General features: G+C 56.8%; 1 protein-coding gene and 1 pseudogene across 4 annotated transcripts; both read right to left on the reverse strand.

Annotated features, from left to right (window-relative positions):
* Positions 1-664: 664 nt before the first annotated feature.
* ATP13A2 (ATPase cation transporting 13A2) lies at positions 665-25,790 on the reverse strand. Of its 4 annotated transcripts, none has more exons than XM_054517156.1 (29): positions 25,771-25,790; positions 19,783-19,856; positions 18,719-18,886; positions 17,474-17,532; positions 17,062-17,170; positions 16,894-16,973; positions 15,713-15,790; positions 15,117-15,186; positions 14,329-14,463; positions 14,087-14,153; positions 12,043-12,174; positions 10,839-10,994; positions 10,637-10,747; positions 10,475-10,521; positions 10,200-10,388; positions 9,386-9,592; positions 8,576-8,692; positions 8,309-8,465; positions 7,799-7,919; positions 7,481-7,605; positions 6,716-6,876; positions 5,551-5,661; positions 5,062-5,141; positions 4,437-4,589; positions 4,025-4,121; positions 3,275-3,498; positions 2,455-2,606; positions 2,032-2,204; positions 665-1,922 (listed from the first exon to the last, which is right to left on the reverse strand). In XM_054517156.1, exons 1-29 carry the CDS (start codon positions 25,778-25,780, stop codon positions 1,752-1,754), a joined length of 3,534 nt encoding a protein of 1,177 aa, XP_054373131.1. In that variant the 5' UTR covers positions 25,781-25,790; the 3' UTR covers positions 665-1,751. The 4 variants fall into 4 exon arrangements, with proteins under 4 accessions (XP_054373131.1, XP_036252211.1, XP_036252209.1 ...); XM_036396318.1 differs by having other exon boundaries at positions 5,551-5,652; positions 16,894-16,976; XM_036396316.1 differs by having other exon boundaries at positions 16,894-16,976.
* LOC129046924 (uncharacterized) lies at positions 21,615-22,959 on the reverse strand (annotated as a pseudogene).
* Positions 25,791-27,476: the final 1,686 nt, after the last annotated feature.

The raw sequence follows: 27,476 nt of genomic DNA on the forward strand, positions 1-27,476 counted from the left end.
TGCCAGGAACGGGCACAAATCCCGAGGGCTCGGAGCGGGGAGGGTTTTTCCAGGCTCGGGAAGCCTGGGTTAACAACCGCAGCCTTGGCCGGGCCTTCAGGAAATCAGGAAACCTCTTACCTCTGCTTGTGCCTCATTTCCTGACCTAATCCCAGCTCCCCAGGGCAGGGAGGCGCCGCCGGCGCTCGGAGGGGGTTCAGACTTTCCGTGGAAGCGAATCCCTGCAGGAAGCAGCCCGGGATGCTGGGAGGCAGCTGGAAAAGCCCGGGAGGGGCTGGAGCAGCACAGACCCTCGGGGAGCTGCTCCTTCCCCGTGGGATGCGGCGTCTCTGCCTCCCGGCTTTTCCTCGGTGGATGGAGCGAGGTTTCGGAGTCTCAGCCAGGACACCTGGGCTTTTCCAGCGATTATTGTTATTTTCTAGGAAATTCCAGCTGGAGAGAGGTTGTCCAGGCCAGTTTGGGCTGCAGGAATCCCAGCGGTGTCATCCCTGGCTCCAGGCCCTGCTTTCGAGCATCGAGCCGAGTGTTTCCCAGCCTGCCTGGGAACGAGGCGACCCCGAAACCTCCTCCTGCTCCACTGAGTATCCATCCTGAGTGTCCATCCAAGGGATACTCACCCGTGCCACCCCAAACCCACCCCCAGCGGGCAGCACGGACAAACAGCCAAGAAAATAAGTGTTAATTTATTGGACAAGACCCGTGACAGCCCCGTCCGGAGCCCACGAGCGGCACCGTCGCCTTCCCGACGGGGAAGAGTTAAAAAATAGAGAATTTGTGGGGTCTGTAATGCTACAGAGGTCCCATCCCCAAGCAGAGGTGCTCTGCCCGAGCATTCCGAGCGGAGAAGGGGCCCAGGTGCTGGGGATGGAGCAGCAGCCTCGGCAAGCTGGGAACGGGGACTGTAAACTCCCTACACATCTAGAGGGGACTGGGGCTTCACAGTGACACAGCTGGGGGTGCTGGGGCATCAGGAACCCCCTTCCTGGCGGTGCTGGGGACATCAGGGACCCCCTTCTTGGTGGCCTGGGCAGGCCAAGAGAGGCCCAACTGGCCCCAGTGGCCAGCATGGGAGTGGGGGGAGTCCTGGAGGAAGAGCCATGCTGGATCCTCCTCCTCCTCCTCCTCCTCCTCTGGATCTTCTTGCCCGTTCCTCCTCCACCTCCTGCTCCTCTGGGCTGCGGCCATGGGATCAGTGGGGCTGTGGGATCAGCATGGCCATGGGATCAGTGTGGCCACAGGATCAGCATGGCCATAGGATAAATGGGGCCAGGGATTCAGTGTGGCCATGGGATCAGTGTGGCCACAGGATAAGTGTGGCCAGGGATTCAGTGTGGCCATGGGATCAGCATGGCTGTGGGAGCAGTGGGGCTGTGGGCTCGGTGTGGCCATTGGATCAAGGTGGCCATGGGATCAGTGTGGCCATAGGATAAGTGTGGCCAGGGATTCAGTGTGGCCCTGGGATCACCATGGCTGTGGGCTCAATGTGGCCATGGGATCACCATGGCTGTGGGATCAGGGTGACTGTGGTCTCTGTGTGGCCCTGGGATCACCATGGCTGTGGGCTCTGGTGTGGCTGTGGGCTCAGTGTGGCCCTGGGATCACCATGGCCATGGGATCACCGTGCCCACGAGATCACTGTGGGATTCCCATCTGTGATGCTGAGGGATCCCGCCCGCTGCATCCCTGCTTTTTCCGGGATAAATAAATTAAGGAAGTGTCCGAGGGCTGGGGCAGAGGCACAGCTGGCACTGCTATCTCACGGCCAGGGACATCCTGGGTGTGGCAAACAGGGGCTGGTCCAGGGGTGGCCAGGCCGGCTGCTGCTGGCTCAGCTCCTTCTCCAGCCTCTTGAAAAGCTTCTTGGAGGCTTTTTTCCGGCGCAGCCGTCGGAAGCAGCCGAGCAAGCCGTGATCCAGGGCGGTCTGGGGCCAGAGCAGGAGGGAAACGGGGTTGGGGGAGGACAGGAGAGCCCCGTGCCCACCTGGGGAAGCTCCAGGGGGATGCCCTGTCCCAAAGCCCCCCCTGACCCACCTCCAGCACGAAGGCAGCAAAGAAGTTGAGGGCGGCGATGCCCAAGAGGAGCAGCTTGAAATTGAAATCCTCGATGTGCTGGAGCTTCAGCAGGGATTTGGGGAAGCCCAGCGGGTACAGGGTCAGCCAGATCATCAGGCCAAAGAGCAGGATGAGGACGAGCAGGAAGAGCACTGGGGGCGAGAGGGGGCAGGGTGAGGGGCAGGGGAGGGAGGGCTGGTGGCTCTTGGTGTCCCTATGGGTGTCCCTGTGGGTGCCCCTGTGTCTGCCCCATGGGTGTCTTGTGGGTGTCCCTGTGTGTGCCCTGTGGGTGTCTCCATGGGTGTTCTCGTGGGTGTCCCCAGGGTGTCCCCATGGGTGTCCCCGTGGGTGACCCTGTGTGTGTCCCCATGGGTGTCCCCGAGGGTGTCCCCGTGTCCTCACCGTTGGTGTAGAGTGGCTCCCGGAAGGGGTAGCCCTTGGACATGGCCACGGCCAGGATGAGGTACTGGAAGCCGGTGACACAGAACAGGACGGTGTTCTCGTAGTTGGGCAGGTTCTGGGGCGCTGTCACCGTGCTGTTCAGGGGCACATACCTGGGCCAGGGGACAGGGGACAGGGGACAGGGTCAGCAGAGAGGCCAAGGGGGGCTGGGCACCACCCCTTGTTCTCCATCAGTTACAACTTTGGGAAGAGCAGGGGCAGCTCCAACCTCTATTCTGGGACCAGGGATAGATCCCTTGGGAATGGGAGCTGGGCCAGGGGGGTTTGGGTTGGAGATCAGGAAAGGCTCTTCCCCAGAGGGTGCTGGGCACTGCCCAGGCTCCCCAGGGAATGGTCCCGGCCCTGGGGTTGCCAGAGCTCCAGGACAGGCTGGGATTGTTGGGGTGTCTGGGCAGGGCCAGGGGCTTGACCAAATGATCCCTTTCAGCTGAGGGTATTCCATGGTTCCCTGTCTGCTGCCAGATCCCAAATCCCAGGACACACCCTGGGCTTTGCCACAACCTCAGTGCTGTCCCCACCACCAAACTCTCAGGAAACCAGGGCAGGTTCAAGTGGGATATTGGGAAAGATTTCCTCATGGGAAGGGCTGCAAAGCACTGGAACAGCCTGTCCATGGGAGGATGGAATCACCACCCCTGGAAGTGTCCAAAAACCCCATGGACCTGGCACTTGGGGTTTAGTGGCAAACAGGGGCTGGCAGTTGAACTCAATGACCTTTTCCAACCCTGAATCCCACGATTCCCGGATCTGGGGCCCTCACCAGCTCTGTGAGACGGTGATGAAGTAGCTGAGGACCTGCACGGTGATGAGCAGGGCTGTCTGCAGCAGGAGGCTGCCCAGCACCAGCCCGCTGATCAGGGCTCCCTGCGGCCGCCGCACGCCCAGCGCCGGCGCCGGCCCCGTGCGCCCCATCAGCACGGCCACCGTGGTGGTGATCACCAGGTCGAAGAACAGGAACTGGAAATCACTCAGGTTGGTGTTGATCTGGGGAGGAGGGAAGGGACAGGCTCAGACCCAGTGGAGCTGATGCCTCAGGGTTTTAGTTTTTATATTTTCCGCGTATTTGTGACCCTGCAGTTCTTTAGTGTGTAACTCCAAACCCCACCCGCAGTGCCAGCTGCTGTTCTCCCGTTTGGGGCAGACACAACAATTCCTCTCCAATTCCTCAAGGACACCTCACTGCCTCAGGCCCTGAGAGATTACACAAAATGGAGCTGGGGGAGCAAACTTGGGGTAAATGACTTCATTACCTGAAGCTATAATTGGAGGATTAACCCCCAACATGCACATGGACCAAAGTTATAAAAGTGTGAAAACCCGTGAGCTGTGGTCCATTTTTGGGTGTGGCCCCTGGGGGGGTTTGTCTGCCCAAAATGTACCTGAGGGCCCTTCAATAAATACACCTGCTTTTTATTCCATTAATTTTCTCTGGCTCTGTTTTTAGGCAGCCACAAAAGGCATCGGTGCCCCAGGAATTCTGAGAAAAGCAGGGATTCGGGGTGGGACTCACGGTGTAGAGCAGGAGCACGGACACGAACTGGACCAGGCTGTACAGGGCCATGTACTTGAAGACCCCGAAGGAGGTGACCAAGGAGCACCGGCCCTCCCTGGTGGGGGGAATATGGCGTCACCAAATGGGCACCCAATGGTCAGCAATGGGCACCCTAAACCAGTAACGAAAAGCCCCGAACCAGTATAAACCAGTAACCCCAAATCCCCTCCCAGCCCCCCCAGTTCCCCCAATCCCTCCCATTTTGTCCCAGTCCCCTCCCAGGTCCCTCCCAGTCCCTCCCAGTCTAACCACCGGCCAGGGCCAGCCCTCTCCGGGACCGGCCCTCTCTGGGACCCCGGGACCGGTGGCACTCCCAGGATTCCCCCGCATTCCCGGGATTCCCCCGCATTCCCGGGATTCTCCTGCTCACCGGATGACCCTGGGCACGCACTCGATGGTGGCCACGCGGGAGGTGAAGGGCGAGGCCACCGACGCCTCGGCCTCGGACAGGGAGATGCCGACGTCGGCCGCCCGCAGCGCCCCGCAGTCATTGGCACCGTCCCCACACATCCCCACGCAGTAACTGCGGGAAAGGGAATGGGCAAGGGAGCCCAAATTCCTCAGGGAATGGGGAAAGGGAGCCCTCATTCCTCAGGGAAACACAGGTAAGGGACTCCACATTCCTCAGGGAATTTAGCAAAGGGACCCCATGTTCCTCAGGGAATACAGGAAAGGGACCCCACATTCCTCAGGGAGTGGGAAAGGGAGCCCTCATTTCTCAGGGAACACAGGAAAGGGATCCCACATTCCTCAGGGAATGGGGAAGGGACCCCAAATTCCTCAGGGAATGGGGAAGGGACCCCACATTCCTCAGGGAATGGGGAAAATCCCTGGCTCAGCCCAGAGAAGCTGTGGATGCCCCGTTCCAGGCTGGACCTGGTCAGGTGTCCCTGCCCACAGCATGGGTGCCACCAGGTGATGTTTGAGGTGTCTCCCGACACTGCCCACCCCAAATTCCAGGATCCATCCCCTGGGATCCAGCCCCTGGGCCTTACTTGAGCTCCTGCAGGCTGCACACCAGCTGGGTCTTCTGCTCGGGCAGCATGCGGGCAAACACGGTGGCCCGGAGCAGGATCTGCCAACAGAGAGGATCCATCAGTATTCCCAGGGGACAGGGAACTGGGAATGTCCAGCTGGGAACTGGGAATGTCCAGCAGGGAACTGGGGATGTTCAACTGGGCAGGGAATTGGGAATGTCCAGCAGGGAAATGGGAATGTCCAGATGGGAACTGGGAATGTCCAGCTGGGAACCGGGAATGTTCAACTGGGCAGAGAACTGGCAATGTCCAGCAGGGAACTGGGAATGTCCAGCAGGGAACTGGGAATGTCCCTAGGAATCTCAGGAAGCTCTGGTTTGGAGCTGTGGGGCCACTGTGGGAAATCCCAAAGAGGTCAAAAGTTGGAAGGTTTCCAGTGGCACTGGAAGGTTCCCAGTGGCACTGGAGGGTTCCCCAAGGCCCCTGGGGGCTCCCTGCCTGACTCACCCTGGGCAGCAGCTCGGAGAAGTGCTCGCAGACCACCTGGAAGGATTTCCCGTTGAGGGCAAAGTGGCAGTGCCGGGGTGGGAGGGAGGAGCCGTCCCGCTGCTGCAGGCCCTGCCAGGAAACAGCTCCAGCTCCAGCCCCAATCCCTGCAGGGCCCCCGGGCCGAGCCAGGACCCGCCTGGAGCAGCAGGAATGGCTCCCAAAATCCCAATTCCCAGTGGGGCTGTTTGGGGTGCAGGGCTGGGCTGACCCAGCCCTTCCACACCCAGCCTGGAGCAGCAGGAATGGCTCCCAAAATCCCAATTCCCAGTGGGGCTGTTTGGGGTACAAGGCTGGGCTGACCCAGCCCTTCATGCCCAGGCTGGAGCAGCAGGGAATGGCTCCCCAAAATCCCAATTCCCAGTGGGGCTGTTTAGGGTGCAGGCCTGGGCTGACTGAGATCTCCATGCCAGACCTGGAGCAGTGGGAAAGGCTCCCTGAAATCCCAATTCCAGGCACACCAGTGGGGCTGTCTGGGGGGCAGCCCAGCCCTCCACGCCCAGCTGGGAGCAGGATCTGGCAGCACCCATGGGAAGGTTGTTTGGAGATGCCATTCCAGCCTGGATCCCTGGATGTGCTCCAGGGAAAGGCAGGAGCAGCTGAACCTCTCCTGAAGGATGGGTTTATGAGGAGCAGGATCACTGCCTTAATTGCCTCCAAGGATAACGATGATGGAAAATCCCTTCCCATCCCTGGGAGGGCTCAGGGCCAGGCTGGAGCACCCTGGGATAGTGGAAGGTGTCCCTGCCCATGAAATGGGACAAGCTTTGAGGTCCTTCCCAACCCAACCCATTCTGGGATTCCAGGATTGCGGAGAAAGCCGGATTTGAGGGACTCCATTTCTTAGATATTGGGAAGAAATTCCTCCCTGTGAGGGTGGGGAGGCCCTGGCACAGGTGCCCAGAGCAGCTGTGGCTGCCCCTGGATCCCTGGAAGTGTCCAAGGCCAGGCTGAACAGGGCTTGGAGCACCCCGGGATGATGGAAATTGTCCCTGCCTGTGGGATGGGATGAGCTCTAAGGTCCCTCCAACCCAAACCACACTGAAATTCTGTGATTCCACAAAAAACCAAGCCCTGCAGGGTGCCTGGGCAGTTTGAGCACCCAAAAGGTGTCCTGGGCTCTCACCTCGGGCTGTTCCTCTCCTTGGGAATGCTCAGCCAGGACGAACTTGAGGGCGGCGGGTTTGTCGTGGCCGGGTGGCGAGGCTGTGACGAAGATCACGCCCTCCCTGGGCTCCACCATGCGGCACCCCCGCGCCACGTTCATGGCTGTCAGCATGTTGTCCCCTGCCAGGGACACGTGGGCCATCAGCAAGGAGGTTTTGGGATGTCCAGGCCAAGAGGAGCAGCTCCAAGCTGCCATGTCCCCTCTCCCGGCCACCGCAGCCATGTGGGTGGCTTCGCTTCCCTCTTCTTTCCTGCAAAACCTCCCGCCTGCCCTGCCCCAAAGAAATGTGGGTTCAACCCCTGTTCTCCTGCCTGGAAAACACCCAGAGGTGACCCTACACCCCCTGCATTAGGCATGGAATGTGGGATTTCAAACACAGAAATATTTAGGGGATGGACAGCAGAACAATGAGTTCTTCCACCCAAAACACATCCACGCCCTGAGCCTTGCAGTGGATCGTGCATCCTGAGGGCAGGGATGCACAGAGCCAGGAGCCAGGAGTGCTCGTGGTGCCCCCACAGCTGGTCCAGGCACAGATTCCTGCTGGGGGTCATGCTGGGGTTCCTGGTGGGGTTCCTGGGGTGGAATTCCTGGGGTAGGGTTCCTGGTGGAATTCCTGGGGTGGAATTCTTGGTGTGAAAGCCCTTTCCCCCTGCACACTGCCCAGGACTGTCTGCGTGCCGTCCCTCCCCGAGCCCCGTGTGCTGCTCCCTCCAGGGCCACCTGTCACCATGACGGGGCGGATGTTGGCGCTCCTCAGCAGCTGGATCACCGGGGCAGACTCTGGCTTCAGGACATTCTTCATGACCAGGAACCCCAGGAAGTTCAGGCCACTCTCCACAGAGTCCCTGGTGAGAGACAAGGAGCCTTTCATCACCTCCAAAACCAGCACAGAGGATCAAGGGGTGTGAGCAGCTAAAATCCATCTGGGAACCAGCCAGGAATTCCTTCCATATGGATTAGGGATGAATTCCTTGCAGGGCATCCCAGGAAATGCCAGGAGAGAGTGAGGAGATGGAGAGAGGGAGAGCTGGCACCAACCTGGGGAGCTGCAGGGCCTCCTCAAAGGTGGCCACCGTGCCCAGGGGTTTGCAGGCCAGAGCCAGGACCCGGAACCCGTCGGTGGTGTAGTGCCGGAGCATCTGGGAGAAATCCGGGGGCACTGGAAAAGCGAGGCCAGAACAGCTCCTGAGGGAGCCTGGAGATCCCATCCTGGGCTGGGGGAAGCTCTCCCCACCCCATAGAGCCTGGAGATCCCTGCATGGGCTGGAGGAAGCTCTCCCCACCCCATAGAGCCTGGAGATCCCATCCTGGGCTGGGGGAAGCTCTCCCCACCCCATAGAGCCTGGAGATCCCTGCATGGGCTGGAGGAAGCCCCCAACCCCATTCCCCATCTTCTGGCTCCTGTTTCCGTTCCCTCCTGTGGCTGGAGCCACCCCAAAGCCTTTGGGAGCTGCCCCACAGCGTTCCTGAGGATAATTCCCTGGGGGATGAGCCTCAGGGATGCAGCCAGCGGGACTGGGGGGGGTGAGCCCACCTCCCAGTACCAACCAGTTTCCTTCCTGCACAGACTGGCCACCATCTCCGGGGCGCCCTTGACGTAGGCGTGGGCCGAGGCCTCCCCGGGCAGCTTGACCAGGACGCTCATTCTCTGGAGGGAGGAGGAGAACGGGAAACGCCGCAGGATCCCCAGGGGGGCCTGGTGCCTCTGTGGAGAGTGGGTGGGATCAGGGCCTTCCTCCAGGAGGCAGGAACCCCTCCAGGAGGCAGGAACCCCTCCAGGAGGCAGGAGGGTGGGGAGCTGTTCCATGGGGTTACCCTGTCCCGAGGTTGCTCCTCCTCTGGCGGAGGTTTCACCACGGCCAAGACCTTCATCTCAAACTGCTGGAATGCCGGGAGCTCCCCTTCCTCCTCCTCCTCCATCATCTCCAGGCGCTGAAATCGAGAGGGCAAAACCCTGATGAGCTCATCCACCCACAGAGGGTCCAGAACTGTTGAGATTCCCAATGCCTCCCTCTCCAGCCCTGCAGCCCCCATTGTGGGAATCTACAAAATTAGAGGGTTTTGGGAAAGCTGCAAAAGGCAGGCTTTAGAGGCAGTGGAACTGTGATTAGAGCTAAGCAGCAGCCATGAGATAGGTCAGCAGAAAAATTATTTAAACAGTAGAAAAGCAAGGACAAATAGAACAATGATCTGTGTATTAACACTTGTCTAGAATAACTCTCTAAACTACAGAAAAGTTTATCTAGCAAGATATTAGGAAGGTTGAAGCTTAATAATGGAGCTCTGTATGTTGTGTTTTAAAGCTTACAAGTAGGTATTGTATTCGAAACAAGCAAGCATTGTTTTAACCACAGGTACATGTGGTTGGATAGTGATTATAGTGATTGGATAGAACTACTGTCAATATGCTTTTGCTTTGTGTGATTGGTCAAAAAACTTTTAAAGTAAGTTGTAACATTAAGTTCTGGGTCTGCTGCCTGGGATGTGAGCTGCTGGCATCTTCCCATTGTCATAACCATGTAATGAGGCTGATGCTGGAAAATAAAACAGCTCAAGGCAGTTCCACAGCAGCCCCGTCCCGTTCGTGATTTGCTCACAGCCCCCGGCCGGCGACACCCGCCTCACCCAGCCCGTGGATTCCAGCATTTTGATGTCCACGGGGTCCCCGACGAGCTGTCCCCGCAGCGGTGACACGGCGTGGCAGGTGGCCAGGGCGTAGAGCAGGGCGCCGGCGGGCAGGCAGCGGGGCTCGTGCACGATGGGCAGGAAGCGTTGCTGCTCCAGGGGCACCACGCCCCACACATCCAGCCCCTCCTGGGTCAGCGTCCCAGTCTGCGGGCACAGCGCGGTGGGTCCGGGCAGCCCTGGCACCCACCCTGCCCACCTGCCTCTGTAGCAGACCCCATAGAGCTTGGGAAAGCTCCATGGAGGATTGAGACTTAACAGTAGGAGCTGCTGAGTCATGATAAGACAGCAAAATACGCTCCTGTTTCTGACCCTCCGCCCCTTAGCCTTATCTTTGTAACCTCATAGGCCACTACACCTAACCCTTACTATTGGACAAGTTTGGATCCCCCTACACCCTATAAAAAGGGGCTGTTTTATCCCATTCGACAGAAGAAGAGCTGTTGCTCGACCCTTCACAGTCTCCCCAATAAACCATCGCTGTGGAACACCAGGACCTCTCCTTCTCCTCTCTCGCGTCTGCTGCACCCTCAGCCAAGGGCACCCTAGCAAGCCAGCAAAGAGCTGAGATCTAAGAGAGCTGATAATCACTAAAGAGCTGACAATCACCAAGCCTGCTAAAGGGCAGCCTGCCGCACGGCCCCGAGCTAACTGGGCATTCGGGCACTCTGTCTCCCAGAGGGACTGGGCTCCCGGACCATCCTTGCACCGCTTGATAATAAGATCAAGACCGAGGCTTTATGATCCGCCTCACCTTGTCGAAGCACACCAGGCGGATCTTCCCGCACAGGTTGATCCGCGGGGGGCTGATGCAGAAGATTCCCTGTTTTTTCAGCCGGTTCTGGGCGTAGATGGTGCCCACGGTCATGGCGGCCGGCAGCGCTGGCGGCACAATGACGGTGACCAGGTCCAGGGCGCGGATGATGATTTGTCCCACCGGGACCTGGGAGGGGAGGAGGAGGAACAGGGGTGGGCATCCCTCCCCTGATGGATCCCTGCAGGCTCTCCCGCTCGCTCCACCAGCCCTACCTGGTTCCTGATCAGGATGAGGATGCTGTACAAGGTGCCGATGAGAGCTGTGCAGGGGGAGAAGGGGCTCGGTGACAAAGCAGGGCACAGCGGGGAGCTGGAATGGAATTCCATTCCAAGGAATCTGGCTGCTCCAGGATGTGCCTCCATACCCACACCTACCCAGGATGGCGAGGAACAGAACAAACTTCACAGCATCCTTGTAGAACTTGAAGCTCACGGGTTTGGGGTAGAGGATGGAGCTGATGAGGTCCCCCTTGGCTGTGCAGAACCCTGTGGGACAGGCAGGAGGTCACCATGGCACCGCTCCCAAGGGCACGGATTTAACCTGGGATTCATCCTGGATTATCCCCCATGCCCTCACCTGTGCGGGTGACCACGGCCAGCACCTCCCCGCCCACGTAGGCCTTGGCCTGGATGATCTGTGTCCCGCAGAACAGCGTGTGCCGCCGGTGCTCCTCGGGGCAGTACGCGGCTCCGCCCGCCGGCAGCGGCGTCTTCATCACCGGCACGCTCTCCCCTGCCCAGAACATTCCAGGGGGGGACTGTCACCCCAGGGGGGTCAGGGGCCAGCCAGGGACACTGCTGGGGACACTGCTGGGACTGGGACACTGCTGGGGACAGGGACACTGGTGGGACGGGGACACTGCTGGGACCCCCTCCAGCTTCAGGCCCCAAAAAGTACAAACAAAATGAGCTGGGGGGCAGCAAACTGGGGGTAAATGACTTCATCACCTGAAACTGTAATTGGAGCATGAACCCCTGATATGCAAATGAGGTTAAAAATTTATAATTGTCTGAAAAACTCGTGACCATCGTCCATTTTGGGTGTAGCCTCAGGGGTTTCTGACTGCCTGTCAGAACTCAGTGCATCCGTCCGGGTGTCCAGAGTTGCCAAGGACCCCGTTGGGGGGCTCAGAGACCCTGGCACACAGCCCAGAACACCTGGGGATTTGATTGTGACCCCTGGAGCAAGTTGCCAAATTTGTATGAGGACATGAAAGTCACAGAGGTTTGAACAGTGTAATAACAAAATGATCACAGGGTGAAAATGTAGATTTTAGGATTTTTGGTATGGGGGTTATGGGGACAAGATGGAGGAACTTGGGCGTGTCCAGCCTTTCTCCTTCTTCTTGCTCTCCATTTTCTGCAGTGATGTTGGCACTTTGGGATTGGTTTAGAGTAGAAGTGCACTGTCTAACACAGGTGATAGGTATTGGGAATTAAGTGTCAATATGTTATATGTAGTTTGTAGTATAAAAGGACAACACAAAGAGTGCCTGTGGCTGCCCTGCAGAGCAGATCTCGGCTGGGCAGAAAGAAAATTTTATAGATAAGAATTAATAAACAACCTCAAGACCAAAAAGTGAGGAGTCCAGACTCGTTCTGCAGTTGCACAGGCTGAAACAGAGACATCCTGCACATCTCAGGGCAGCAATTATCAACAGCAACCCGAGAACTGCCCAAGGTGTATCCATGGAAGGCCTTCAATAAACACCCACTTTATCCTCCTAGCCCAGTCTGGCCGCTGAGCAGGCAGGCACCCGGTGTGCAGGGAGGGCTCTCACCGGTCAGCAGGCTCTCGTTGACCATGCACTCCCCGCTCAGCAGCGCCGCGTCGCACGGCAGCAGCGCCCCGGCCGCCGGCAGCCGGATGCAGTCCCCAGGCACCAGCTCTGCCGAGCTGACCACCAGCTCCTCTGGAAAACAATGCTGCTCAGGGCCTGGGGAACGGGGCACTCATCTCCTGAAACCTGGAGAACCCGCTCAGGGTTTGGGGAATGGGGAATTCATCTCCAGAAACCTGGAGAACCCGCTCAGGGATTGGGGAATGGGGCATTCATCTCCTGAAACCTGGAGAACACGCTCAGGGATTGGGGAATGGGGCATTCATCTCCTGAAACCTGGAGAACCTGCTCAGGGTTTGGGGAATGGGGCATTCATCTCCAGAAACCTGGAGAACCCACCCAGGGACTGGGGAATGGGGCATTCATCTCCAGGCACCTGGAGAACCCCCTCAGGGACTGGGGAATGGAGTCACTTGTCTCCAGGCACCTGGAGAACTCACTCAGGGCCTGGGGAATGGGGCACTCATCTCCTGACACCTGGAGAACCTGCTCAGGGATTGGGGAATTGGGGCACTCGTCTCCTGACACCTGGAGAACCTGCTCAGGGATTGGGGAATGGAGTCACTCGTCTCCAGGCACCTGGAGAACTCCCTCAGGGATTGGGGAATTGGGGCATTCATCTCCTGACACCTGGAGAACCCCCTCAGGGCCTGGGGAATTGGGGCATTCATCTCCTGACACCTGGAGAACCCCCTCAGGGCCTGGGGAATTGGGGCATTCATCTCCAGGCACCAGGGAAGGAATCCCCATGGCATAAGGCAGCAAACAGGAAGGGGTTAATTCCCTGGAGGTGGTAAATTGAGATCCAGGCCTAGGGAGAGCTGATCCAGACCAGAATTCCCAGCAGGGAGGTGCCAGGCCTAGGGAGAGCTGCTCCAGACCAGAATTCCCAGCAGGGAGGTGCCAGGCCTAGGGAGAGCTGATCCAGACCAGAATTCCCAGCAGGGAGGTGCCAGGGCTGGGAACAGCTGCTCCAGACCAGAATTCCCAGCCACCCTGAGCACTGGGAATGGCACAAACACCTGTGGACAGCCAGGGTTTGGGCTGTGTGACAAACGGAAACACCAGGGGAACCCCAGGGATTCCCAGCACCAGGAAGAGCAGGAGGAAAAGGGCTGCTGGGAGAGGGCAGGGATTCATGGGGGGATTATCCTTGTAATCAATTTCTCTCTCTCTTTCCCTGAAATTCCCTGTTAAATTAAATCCATATTGGCTTTGGAATATGGTCTTGTCTGCATCTTCATTTGGGCAGAGGTACCTTTCACTAATTGGACCCCAAAATTATTCCAGTGTCTCATAAGATTATTCCTGTGTATCCCAGCATTATTCTCATGTATAATAACGTTATTCCCATGTATAATAACATTATTCCCATATATCATAACATTATTTCTATGTATCCCAACATTATTCCTGTGTATCCCAACATTATTCCTGTGTATCCCAGCATTATTCCTGTGTATCATAACATTGTTCCTGTGTGTCCCAATACTATTCCCACATATCCCAATACTACTCTGGTGTTTCATAACATTATTCCCATGTATAATAGCATTATTCCCATATCTCATAACATTAATCCCATATATCATAAGGTTATTCCCATATATCACAACATTATTCCCATATATCACAATATTATTCCTGTGTATCCCAACACTATTCCTGCACATCCCAACATTACTCTGGTGTCTCATAACATCATTCCCATGTATAGTAACATTATTCCCATGTATAATAACATTATTCCTGTGTATCCCAACATTATTCCTGTATATCATAACATTATTCCCATGCATCCCAACATTATTCCCACACATCCCAACATTACTCTGGTGTCTCATAACGTTATTCCCATGTACAATAACATTATTCTGGTGTGTCCCAACATCATTCCCACCTATCCCAACACTACTTTGGTGTAGAACCAGGATCCCAAAGGACACGTCATCCCAACCACCATCCCAAAAATCCTCCCTCTCACCTCCTCCAGGCCGCCGGACCTGGACCCCCATGGACATCCTGGCCATGTTCCGCAGTGTGGTGCTTTGCTGGGAGGGAGGCAGTGGTCAGAATCCACCCAAAACACGGGAAAACATCCCTAAAAACGGGCTGAGGGGCTTGGAAGCAGGGATGGAGGACAGGGAGAGCTGGGAGAGGGCTGTCCCCACCGGGAGCAGGGCTGTTCCGTGGGGCTGTGGCCCCAGAGGAGCTGTCCCCACCCACCTTGCGCGTCTCGTAGAGGGACAGCCCCAGTGAGAAGGTGGAGATGAGGAAGATGCAGGCGGCGTAGTAGTAATAGGCATCACACACCCACAGCACCATGCTGAGCACTTGGAACAGGTAGAAGGGGTTGAGCACCTGCAACAAGGAGAAAAAACAGCTCTGGGAGCTCACTGGGAGACCTCCTTGGGGTGGGAGAACCTTCCCCAGCCCATCATGGGATTTCCAGGATCCTCGGGGTGGGAGAACCTTCCCCAGCCCATCATGGGATTTCCAGGATCCTCGGGGTGGGAGAACCTTCCCCAGCCCATCATGGGATTTCCAGGCTCCTGGAAGTGGGAAGAGCTTCCCCCAGCCCAGTATGGGATTTCCAGGCTCCTTGGGGTGGGGAGATCTTCCCCCAGCCCAGTATGGGATTTCCAGGTGGCAGGAACTTCTCCAGGCTCCTTGGAGGAGGAAAGGCTTCCTCCAGCCCATCATGAGCCTTCCAGGCTCCTGGATGCAGAGGAGAACCCAGCCCTTCCCAGGGGCTGGCAGCCCCCAAACCCTCCATCCCCCTGGAACTCCCTATGGATGCTGCTCCCAAGGATGCTCAATCACCTCCACAATCCCTGGGGGCTGCTCCTATCTGCACACAGAGGGTCAGGAAGAGTCCCCTCCATGACTCTACCTTCTCCCCAAATCCTCTCCTCCCTTCCCAAGGGCTGGGAAGCACTTCCAGAGAGGGACAGGGAGCAGGGGAGGGATCTGTCCTGGGAAAATCTGCTTGGGAAGCCCAGCCAGGAACCCACCTCCTCCACCAGGAGCCTGGCGTAGGACTTGACGGGCACCTCGATGAGGTTGGGGCCGTAGATCTTCCTCCTGAGGGGGGGAAGGACAGCGAGGGAATTTTATCCTTGGGAAAGGAGAGAGAAGGAACTTTATCCTTGGGAAAGGAAAGGGAAGGAGTTTTATCCTTGGGAAAGGAGAGGGAAAGAGTTCTATCCTTGGGAAAAGAAAGAAGGAGTTCGATCTTTGGGAAAAGAGAGGGAAGGAGTTTGATCCTTGGGAAAGGGAAGGAATTTTAACTTTGGGAAAAGAGAGGGAAGGAATTTCATCCTTGGGAAAGGAGAATTTGATCCTTGAGAAAAGAGTGGGAAGGTACTTTATCCTTGGGAAAAGAAAGGGAAGGAATTTCACCCTTGGGAAAAGAGAGGGAAGGAATTTCTTCCTTGGGAAAAGCCGCATTTCCAGCCCAAGGGCCCCTTGTGCTGCCCAGACCCCCAGGAGGAGCTGGGTTATGCAGAGAAGCCAATCCCAGTAATTCCATCCCGCCCGGCACTTGGGGGTCTGAGGCTCCAGGATTTCCTGTTCCCTGGAAAAGCCCCAGGAAGCTGCCAGCCCCCACCTGGCGCTGTGCTCCTGCTGGTCCAGCCCGGCCTGGCACAGGTGCAGCTCTGCGCAGCTCCAGCCCTCGTCCAGGACGCTGGGCAGCAAAGAAAAACAGGGAGAGAGTCAGACCCAGCGGGGAGGGCGGAACAAACAGCACAGCCAAGGGCTCGGGACAAACCCACCCCTTTGGAAAGGGAAAGTGCCCTTTTCCTTGGCCTCTCTGCAGCCCACGGCTGCCAAGGGAAGGCAACAAAAGGGGCACAGTCCGAGAGCTGGGAGCATCCGGCCCTGCCAAACCGCCCCGGCCGGTTCCCCGTGTCCGGGAGCACCCCGAGGGCACCAGGGATGGCTCCCGAGGCCGGGGAGTGCTGAGGGTGATGCCTCAGGGTTTGAGCTTTTGTATTTTCCACGTATTTGTGACCCTGCAGTTCTTTAGTGTGTAACTCCAAACCCCACCCGCAGTGCCAGCTGCTGTTCTCCCGTTTGGGGCAGACACAACAATTCCTCTCCAGGCCTGGCAGTCAAGGACACCTCACTGCCTCAGGCCCCCAGAGATTAAACAATAGGGAGCTGGGGGAGCAAACGTGGGGTGAATGACTTCATTACCTGAAGCTGTAATTGGAGGATTAACCCCCAACATGCAAATGAACCAAAGTTATCAAAGTGTGAAAACCCGTGAGCTGTGGTCCATTTTTGGGAGTAGCCCCAGAGGGGCTTCTGACTGCCCAAAGTGCCTCAACTGAAGGCCTTCAAAAATCAATAAAAGTGATTTTATTCCCTTAATTTGGCCTGGCCTCTGTTTTTAGGGAGCCCCAAAAAGGCACCAAGGGACAGGCAGTGCTGGGGATGCCACGGGCAGGAGGGTCCTTAGGGAGCTGGGAATGCCGGGATCCAGGAGGGTCCTGAGAGAGCTCAGGAATGTTGGGAATGCTGGGATCCAGGAGGGTCCTGAGAGAGCTCAGGAATGTTGGGAATGCTGGGATCCAGGAGGGTCCTGAGAGAGCTCAGGGAGCTGGGAATACCAGGATCCAGGAGGATCCAGGAGGATCCAGAGGGAGCAGGAATGCTGGGATCCAGGAGGATCCTGAGGGAGCAGGAATGCTGGGATCCAGGAGGATCCTGAGGGAGCAGGAATGCTGGGATTCAGGAGGATCCTGAGGGAACTGAGGGAGCAGGAATGCCGGATTCTGGCAGTACCTGACCCTGCAGAAGGCCTGCCGCCGCTCCAGCCACACGTAGCGCATTCCCTGGAACAGGTAATACCTCAGGAGGTTCTTCTGCTGGAAAGGGACAGGAAAACGAGCCATGAGTGGGGTGTCCGGGGACAGGGAGAGGGCCTGGGGGTGGGGAAGGTGCCGGTGTCACCTCATCCTTGTCGTGCAGCCGCACGGTGTCACGGCTCTCCTCCTCGTCCGGCACTGCCACGGCCACGCTGCTCCTGCGCTCCGGCTGGGCCCCGGGGTGCTGCTCCAGGCTGTGGGGGAACTGGGCTCAGCCTGGCCTGCCACCCTCCCTCAGGGACATCAGGGCTCAGCCTGGCCTGCCACCCTCCCTCAGGGACACTCGGGCTCAGCCACCCTCCCTCAGGGACATTGGGGCTCAGCCATGGCCTGCCACCCTCCCTCAGGGCCAGGGGACACCTGGGCTCACCCTGGCCTGTCACCCTCCCTCAGGGACACCCAGGCTCAGTCACCCTCCCTCGGGGACACTGGGGCTCAGTCACCCTCCCCAGGGCCAGGAGTGGCTCCGGATCCCTCATGGACAGAGCCTGGCTCACCTGGCCTCGCCCAGCGGCTCCGTCAGCACCTTGGTGGTGAAGCACTGCCCAAAACGGTCCTGAAACACAGGGATGGGGGACTGGGAATGCCCGGAGTGTTCCCAGCTCCTTCCAGAACCCAGGAAGGCCCTGGCCACCTATCCCAGGTAGGGGATGAGGTTTGGGGACAATGAAGAGAAGTTCCAAGCTGGGCAGGCTGGGATGGAAGGGGGAAACGTGGAGTTATTTTAGGAATAATAATGATTCCTGGAATGGGACAATTCTAGGAATTATAATGATAATAAATTCCTGGAATAATCTGGTGCTTGAGGAGAGAAGATGCCAGACACAGGCAGGAGGACAAGGAAAGAGAACATTTACAGGGTCCTGTTGGGAACTTGGGGCAGAGACCAACCCTGGATCCACAGAATCCACCCCCTGATCCATAGAATCCAACTCCCAGTCCACAGAGCCCAAACCCAGACTAAGAAAACCCAACCCTGTATCCACAGAGCCCAAACCTGGATCCACAGAATCCAATCCCAGACCCAAGAGAACCCAACCCCAGACCCACGGAATCCAATTCCCAATCCACAGAATCCAACCCCAGACCCACGGAATCCAACTCTGGATCCACAGAATCCAGCCTGGACCCACATAATCCAACCCCACACCAACAGAATCCAATCTCAGATCCACAAAATCCACCCCCTGAGCCACAAAATCTAACTCCCAATCCACAGAATCAACCCAGGATCCACAAAATCTAACCTCAGATCCACAGAATCCAACCCCAGACCCACAGAATCCAACCCCGGATCCACAGAATCCAACCCCGGATCCACAGAATCCAAATCCAGACCCACAGAATCCAACCCTGGATCCACAGAGCCCAGCTCCGGATCCACAGAATCCAACCCCAGCCACAGAATCTGACCTCAGACCCACAGAATCTAGCTCCCAATCCACACAATCCAACCCCAGACCCACAGAATCTAGCTCCCAATCCACACAATCCAACCCCAGACCCACAGAATCCAACTCCCGATCCACAGAATCAACCGTGGATCTGCAGATCCAACCTCAGACCTACAGAATTCAACCTCAGACCCACAGAATTCAAACTCAGACCCACAGAATCCAGTCCAGACTCCCAGAACTCCACCCCAGACCCAGAGAATCCAATCCAGACTCCCAGAACCCCACCCCAGACTCACTCCCAGACTCCCAGGCTGGGAACGCCGGCCGGGATCCCGTGGGACTCACCCTGATGATGACCCAGTCCGCCTGGCCCAGGGCGCAGGGCTGGCACTTGGCCTGCACCTCCAGGCTGGGCTTCCAGTGGAAGAGCAGCAGGAGCAGCCCCGCGCTCAGCACGGAGCCCGCGTGGCACAGCAGCACCCGCCAGGGCCGGCGCTGGTAGCCCGTCACCTCCTGGGGAGAGGGGAACGCCGGGCATCAACGGGGATCACTGGGGATCGAGCACTGGGGATCAGTCACTGGGGGTCACTGGGAATTGATCACTGGGGATCAGTCACTGGGGATCACTGGGAATTGATCACTGGGGATTGAGCACTGGAGATCACTGGGAATTGATCACTGGGGATTGAGCACTGGAGATCACTGGGAATTGATCACTGGGGATCACTGGGGATTGAGCACTGGGGAATCAATCACTGGGGATTGAGCACTGCGAATAAATCACTGGGGAGCAAATTTTTTTGATCACTGGAGATTGATCACTGGGGATCAACCACTGGGGATCAACCACTGGGGATTACTGGGAATTGATCACTGGGGATCACTGGGAATCAATCACTGCGGATCAATCACTGCGGATCAATCACTGGGAATAACTGGGAATCACTGGGGATCAGTCACTGGGGATCAGTCACTGGGAATCGACCACTGGGGACCAATCACTGGGGATCACTGGGAATCAATCACCGGGGATCAATCTTTGGGGAATCACTGGGAATGGATCACTGGGGATCAACCACTGGGGATCAACCACTGGGGATTACTGGGAATTGATCACTGGGAATCAATCACTGGGAATCAATCACTGGGGATAACCAGGAATCACTGGGAATCAATCATTGGGAATCACCAGGAATCAATCACCGGGAATCACTGGGAATCAACCACCTGCACCTGGCTGCTCAGACATAAAATCAGCTAAAATCGATTACCAACCATCAAACCCTCAACTCCCAAAATCCTGGCGTGACCGAGCCCCAGGCAGGGAAACCCAAGGGGCTGGAAAAGCAGCACCTGGAGGTGTGGGAAGCCCCGGGATGGGTGTGGGAGACCCCCCAGACCGGACCTACCATGTGGGCCGGGTCGGTGTCCGGCTGCAGCGTCCCGTAGCCCGGGCGCCGGGCCCCCAGCAGCCGGCTGCTGTCTGCAAATCCACCAGAAACACGGAGAAGGGTCAGCAGAGGGGCTGGTCAGCCCTGGGGCTGTGCTCCCGGCGATGCCAGCCCCGGGAGGAGGTGGTGGCTCCTGGCCCATCCAGCCGGGATCGCTGCCCCCTCATCCTCCCGGGCACGTGACGGTCACGGGGACGACGCCGGAGCAGTCCCGGGATTTCTGGCGTTATCCCAGGAGCTCCGCGGGCACGGGAAGGGAGCAGGGCTGGGCCGGAGCCAGGCCAGCTCTCCCTGCCACTTTTCCAGCTTGTTTGCTCCTTGTTTGCTCCCTGGGTTTGCTCTTAGCCGCCAAAAAATTGGCATTTCCCAGTTTTAACCATGCTCCAATTCCTGTCGGGCTCTGCTGCACCCCAAAGCCCAGCCTTGGAAATTGGGATTAGGAATCATCCCTGGGATCCTCCCAGGTGGGATCTCAACTATCCTCTGTGTCTGAAGCTGAACCTGCTCATTCCCTAAATCCAGGATGGATCACAAATCACTGAGCCTGCTCATTCCCTAAATCCAGGATGGATCACAAATCACTGAGCCTGCTCATTCCCTAAATCCAGGATGGATCACAAGTCACTGAGCCTGCTCATTCCCTAAATCCAGGATGGATCACAAGTCACTGAGCCTGCTCATTCCCTAAATCCAGGATGGATTATGATCACAGCATTCCCAAGGCTGGGATCTCAGAGCAGCAGTGGGGAGGCAACACGTGGCACAAGCACGGAGCTGGGAGCTGTTCCCACTCCTGGAACACGTGGATATTTCCTGCCTGAGCCAGGGTTGGGTTTCCAGGAGGGCACAGGGACCAGCTCAAGGATTTACACTGGAAAAACCGCCCTGGCTGGATTCCTGCTGCTCCCTGCCCACCCCAAAGCTCCTCTGCAGGGGAGAGAAGCCATTCATTAAAACCATTCCCTGGTTTTGGTGATCTTGGTGGGGGGGATCCATCTCCAGCTCCCACAGCTGGTGCTGCCCCACGGGATAAATTTGGAGGGTGGGAACTGGGGGATGAGCCTGAGGGACGGTTCAGTAAAACAAAAGCTGTCCCAGGAGCCAAGAAAAGGAAGGGAGGGGTCAGCTGTCCCCAGTGCCAGCCGTCCCCAGTGCCAGCCTCAAATTCTGCAAAAAGCAGGAATTCCAGCTGCAGGGACACCGGGAGTGCTGCCCTTCCCAAGGGCAGGACAAAGGACAGGGCGGGGGGGTCATGCACAAGGACTTTCCCGGTATCTGCAGGAGGCGGGGAAAGCATCCAACATCCAAATCAGCCCAGTTCCCTTCCCAGAGCCCCTGGGCAATGGGAAACCCCGGCCTGCCCCTCTCCTGAACGGAACTATCCCGGCTTTTCTTGATCCTAAAGCAACAAATCCTTGGGAGGAACCAAGCGGCCGCGCACAGCCCCGTTCCGGGGGATTCCAGTCCCGTTCTGGGGGATTCCAGCCCCGTCCCCGCTGAATTCCTCCCCTCCCGCTCCCATCCCGGCTGTTCCCAAAGCTCGGCAGGTGAGGAGAAGCCCCGGCTCAGACTCACCCCGCCTCATCCTGCCGGGAGCGCCCGCGGAGCCGCTCCCGGTACGGGGGGGATCGGCCGGGAAGGGGTCGGGAAGGGTGGGATCGGTCGGGATGGGGTCAGAAAGGATGGGATCGGGATGGGAGGGATCGGCTGAGATGGAATGGGTCAGGATGGGATCGGGAAAGGTGGGATCGGTCAGGATGGAATCGGTCGGGATGGGGTCGGAAAGGATGGGATCGGGATGGGAGGGACCGGCTGAGATGGGATGAGTCAGGATGGGATCGGTCGGGCTGGGATCAGTCAGGATGGGCTCGGGATGGGATCGGCCGGGCTGGGACCGGCGGCGCCGCCATCCCCGGTGCCCCCGCGGCCGTGGCCGGGCAGGTCCCGAGCGGAGCGGCCGCGCTGCCGCCGCAATCCCGGCACCGAGGCCACTCCTTGTCGGCAAACACAGCGCGGGGGCTCCTGGATGTCCCTTCTCCGCCTCCGCATCCCGGGAATTTCCCCGGAGCCCTGCACAGAGCTCCGCTCTCTGCTTCCCTCTCCGCCGCTAAATCAGGGATTAGGAGGAGGATAAGGGCCAGGAGAGGCTGGAATCCCGGAGAGGGGTCAGGATGCACCGGCCTGGCTGCTCCGGGGAAGATGGGAGCCAAGATCCCGCACTGATGATGGATGTACACGGCCAAAATCCCACCTGGCCTTCCCTGCAGCTCTCTGGCTCCGAGACCAGGCCCCGCCCTGTCCTCTCGGGTGGAAATTTGGGAAGAGGCTGCTCTGGATGCTCCCACAGTCGCTGCACATCCTGGCAGGGGGGTGAACCCTTGGACTCCAGAGCACAGAGCCGGAAGCCAGGATGGGATCGGGATCCAAGGCCTGGCTGGGGATCAGCTGGGAATGCCAGGATTTGGATCCGAGTCACAGCCCCCTCCCCAGAGGAGGTGCACATGGAAAACAGACGGATGCTGCTCCTGGAGACTTCTCCATCAGCTTCCCTGGGCAGCCCTGGCCCTTCCCTCCCTTTCAGGAAGCAAACAAACCCCAAGGGGGCCTGGAGACCTCCTGCTGCTCCCATGGCTCCTGCTGGATGGTATCTGGGCAGCACCATCCATCTGTCCCTCCATCCATGCCTCCATCCATGCCTCCATCCATCCATGCCTCCATCCATCCATCCATCCATCCATCCATCCATCCATCCATCCATCCATCCATCCATCCATCCAGGCTGGAAGCTGCCCACAGTATCAGGAAGCTCCATCCAAGGAAGTTCTGTTCCAACCACTGAGGTTGATGGGATGGGGTTGGCAAGGCCAACTCAGGGAGATGGGGACATGGAAAATCAGGATAAGGCAAAATCTGGGAAAGAGAGACAACGTAAGGAAGTGTTTGGGTCATGGAGGGTGAGACTGAACCCAGGAGGATCTTCCAGAGCCTTCGGCTCCGGGATGGGAGATCCCACGGCTGAGGGCAGGGTCGGGCTGAGATCCTGGTGATTCTCCTGCCCTTCCCATGGATCCCACACACCAATCCCTGCTGGACAGGGACATGCTGCCCTTCCCATGGATCCCACAGGAACTGATCCAATCTGGACAGGCATGTGGGGCCCTTCCCATGGATCCTACACACCAATCCCAGCTGGAGAGGGACGTGCTGCCCTTCCCATGGATCCTACACGCCGATCCCATGCCACCAGAGCAAACCCATCTGACCAGGTGGTCTCGTCCTCCTGGAAAAACAGCCCAAGGCTGGAGGAACAAAGGCTGAGACGGGTCTGATCCAAGGTGGGGATGTGGAAAACCAGGATTGGGACTTCCCAGTGCTGGGAAATCCACGCTCAGGCATCAAACCCTTGAGACAGCTGAGAAGCAAATTCCTGGGAATTCCCAGCAGCCCCAGGTTCAACTGCACCGGTTGTGGTTTGGGTTTTTGGAGAGCTCCTCTGTGAGGAGCGGGGCTGTGCCACGTGCCAGTGAGATTCCAGCATTCCAACCCTTCTGGCACATGGGGATCCTCCCTGGCACCCAAACCCAGCTGCCAGTCTGGAGAGAAGTGCCAGGAACATCCCGGCTTGGGGAACACCGCGGTGTGAGCAGGAAAACAGCGGGTTCACACCCCAACCCCACATTTCCCCCAGTTCTGGGTAAATGAGGGCTCCTCCCCCCTTAGGAAGAGGGGCTGCACTTCTGGCATTCCCAATGGGAAGTGAGGAACTGGGGGGGAACATCTCCAGCAACCCTTAAATCAGGAACTCAGGGAGAAAAGGGCGAGCTTGGACCCCCAAGTGCTGCTCGGCTGCGGATTGGGATTGGGATTGGGGTGGGCGAGGGGGATCCCAGGGGATCTGAGTGGGATCACCACAGGGATGGAACTCCCAGAGCACCCAGGGACGTCCCCCCTGCCCTTCCCTGTCCCGCTGCTCTGCCTGGAGGAAATGTCCCAGCAGGAACGGGGCAGGAAAGGAGCGAAGGTCGCTCGGCAGCGCCGCTCCCGCATTCCCGGGAACGGGAATCCCGGCTGGGAGAACTGGAAGGATCCAGAACCCCGGGTGCCCTTTCCCACCCTGCACCAGGTTCTGTCGTTCATCCATGATAAAAACCCTGGGATCACTCTGGGATGGGATCCGAGGGGCGATGGCTCCTTCCAACTCCAAACCCCAGCCTGTTCTCCACGATCCCCATGGCAGAGGGACGGGAGCGTTCCCGAATTCTGGGTGGGATCCACCCGCGGGAAACGGCTCTGGGAGGGCCGAGGGGATCTGGGGTGGGGTTTGGGGCCTGAGGGAATTGGGTTTTGGAGAGTTTGAGGGGTTTGGGGCTTGGGGAGTTTGGGGGGCCTTGGGGTTTGAAGGATTCAGATGGTTTGGGGTTTGAGGGATTCGGAGTTTGAGGGGTTTGGAGTCTGGGGTTTGGAGGCTTTGGGGTTTGGAGATTTGGGGTTTGGAGGGTTAGGAGGGGTTGGGGGTTTTGGGGTTTGGAGAGTTTGTAGTTTGGACAGTTTGGAGGGTTTGGGGGTTTTGGGGTTTGGAGGCTTTGGCAGGTTTGGAGAGTCTGGGGTTTGGAGGGTTTGGGAGTTTTGGGGTTTGGACAGTTTGGGGTTTGAGAGGTTTGGGGATTTTGGAGTTTAGAGGGTTTTGGGAATTTGGGGTTTGGAGAGTTTGGGGTTTGAAGGATTTGGATGATTTGGGGTTTGGAAATTTTGGGGGGTAGGAGGGGTTGGGGAGTTTGGGATTTGGACAGTTTAGGATTTGAGGGGTTTGGGATTTGGAGATTTGGGGGGTTTTGTGAGTTTGGGGTTTGGAGGATTTGGAGAGTTTGGGGTTTGGAGCACCCCACAGCCCTGCCCACAATTCCTTCCCCTCGGATCCATGGCTGCGCTCCCAGGGCCGGAATTCCCGAGGGATGCGGAGCCAGGAGGTCCCAGGATGGGAGAGGGGCCGGGAAAGAAAGTGGGATAAAAACGGGAAATAAAGCGAAATAAAATACGTAAATAAAGCCAAATAAAAAGGGAAGTGAAGCAAAACAAAAAAGGGAAGTGGAGCTCAATAAAGCGAAATAAAAGAGAAACGGAACAAAATAAAAAAGCAAAATAAAGTGAAATAAAAGAGAAATGGAATTTAAAAAGTGAAATAAGCAAAAGATAAAAAGCAAAATTGGAGTTAAAAAAGGAGAAAAATTAAAATGAAAAACCAAAATAAAGGAAAATAATAAAGAAAAATGAAGTGAAAAAACAAAGTAAAGGAAAACGCAAAATAAAGCACAGCTAAAAAGCAGAAAAGCAAAGCTAGGAAACAAAACTACAGCAAAATAATGATGCCAAATGTAAAATTAAAAAGTGAAAGTAAAAAAACAAGCCACAAAAGAAAGCAAAACAAGGAAGCAAAAAAGCAAAATAAAATTAAGTGAAATAAAGCAGAATAATAAAGAGAATTAAAGCAAAATAAAACTGCAGAATTAAAAAAAATGGTAACAGAATAAAGCAAAATTTAAAAAATAAATAAAGCATAATGAGAGAAATTTAAAAAGCAAAATTTTAGAAGAAAGGCAAAATAATAAAGCGAAATCAATGGGAATAAATGGAAATACATGGGAATAAATAGGAATAAACGGGAATAAATGGGAACACATAGGAATAAATGGGAATAAACGGGAATAAATGGGAATAAATGGGAATAAATGGCAGTGGAGCCTCGCGGGTCCCGCCCCCCCGGGCTGGGCTGGAGCGGCCCCGGAGCCCCCGGCGGCGCTTTGGGGTTCGGGGGGCTCCGGGCACGCGGGGGGGGTCCCGGTCCCTGACCCCCACCCCTCATCCCATTCCCGATCCCGATCCCGATCCCGATCCCATTCCCGGATCCCGATCCCGATCCCGGTCCCGGTCCCGGTGCCGGTTCCTGACCTGAGCTCATGGTGCAGCCCCGCGGCCCCGCGCGCCGCCGGAAAGGGCGGGGCCGGAACCCCGGGGGATGCTGGGAATTGGAGTCTGCACCCCAAAACAGGTGTGGAACCCCAGGGGATGCTGGGAATTGGAGTCCGCACCCCAAAACAGGTGTGGAACCCCGGGGGATGCTGGGAATTGGAGTCTCCACCCCAAAAATAGGGTGTGGCACCCCCGGGGATGCTGGGAATTGGAGTCTGCACTCCAAAACAGGTGTGGAACCCCAGGGGATGCTGGGAAATGGAGTCCGCACCCCAAAAATAGGGTGTGGCACCCCAAGGGATCCTGGGAATTGGAGTCTGCACCCCCAAAACAGGTGTGACACCCAGGGGATGTTGGGAATGGAGTCCGCACCCCAAAAACAGGTGTGGCACCCGGGGGATGCTGGGAATTGGAGTCTGCACTCCAAAACCAAGTATGGCACCCCAGGGGATGCTGGGAATTGGAGTTCGCACCCCAAAACAGGTGTGGCACCCCAAGGGATGCTGGGAATTGGAGTTCGCACCCCAAAACAGGTGTGACACCCAGGAGATGTTGGAAATGGAGTCCGCACCCCAAAAACAGGTGTGGCACCCCAAGGGATCCTGGGAATTGGAGTCTGCACCCCAAACCCGGGGTGTGACACCCCAGGAGCGGTGTCCCTGTGACCCTGCAGGAGCAGCATCCCATTTCTGGGAGGTTTGAATAATTCAGACCAAAACTGAATTCACCAGCAAAGCTGGAGCTCCTCCTTTCCCTCAGCCCCAGGAGCTGCTCCAAACATCCCAACCTGGAGAAAGCTGCTGGTGAAAATAGCAGGGAAAAAACAGAAGATCCACCTCTAAAAAATCCCATTTTCCTGGGATTTGGAGTAGAAATCAGGAATACCAACCAGGGTCCCACAGGGTTGGGAAGAGAACACCTCGCTCCTGGTGGAACTGGAGGCAAAAATATCAGACACAAGAAGATCCACCCCTAAAAACAATTCCCATTTTCTTAGGATTTGGACTAAAAATCAGAAATACAAATCAGGGTCCCATGGTGTTGGGAATAGAACACCTTGCTCCTGATGGATCTAGAGGTAAACAAAATGCACTTGTTTTGGAGTAAAGAGGAAGATTCACCCCTAAAAAATCCCATTTTCCTGGGATTTGGAGTAGAAATCAGGAATACAAACCAGGGTCCCAGGGGGTGGGAACAGAACACCTTGTTCCTGGTGGATCTGAGATCTGGAGGTAAAAATATCAGAGAGAAGGATTCATCCCTAAAAACAATTCCCATTTTCTTAGGATTTGGACTAAAAATCAAGAATACAAACCAGGGTCCCATGGGGTGGGAAGAGAACACCTTACTCCTGGAGGAACTGGGATCTGGAGGTTAAAATATCATTGAGAAGAAAAGGATTCATCCCTAAAAAAATCCCATTTTCCTGGGATTTGGAGAAGAAATCAGGAATACAAACCAGACTTGCTCCTGGTGGATCTGTCCCCATCCTGTCTCCTGGGAGCTCCAAACCCTCAGTTTTGGGATTTCAGGCTCAGGATCCCTCCCCCATTCCCTGTTCCCAGCCAATCCCAGGATTCCCAGACCCTCCCAGCCCTGGGAGCTCTGGGCTGGGAAAACACTCCATGAAGGGGAATTAATAAATGAATGATAAATGAGTAATAAATGAATAATAAAGGATGGAG

The sequence above is a fragment of the Molothrus ater genome, chromosome 23 (genome assembly GCF_012460135.2).
Source record: "Molothrus ater isolate BHLD 08-10-18 breed brown headed cowbird chromosome 23, BPBGC_Mater_1.1, whole genome shotgun sequence".
NCBI lineage: Eukaryota > Metazoa > Chordata > Aves > Passeriformes > Icteridae > Molothrus > Molothrus ater.

Coding starts and splice junctions, on each gene's coding strand:
- ATP13A2 (XM_036396316.1), bottom strand. Junction 17,171..17,473: donor GAGCCGCTGGGCGAGGCCAG/GTGAGCCAGGCT, acceptor GTTCCCCCACAG/CCTGGAGCAGCACCCCGGGG. Junction 5,662..6,715: donor AAGGAGAGGAACAGCCCGAG/GTGAGAGCCCAG, acceptor GTTTCCTGGCAG/GGCCTGCAGCAGCGGGACGG.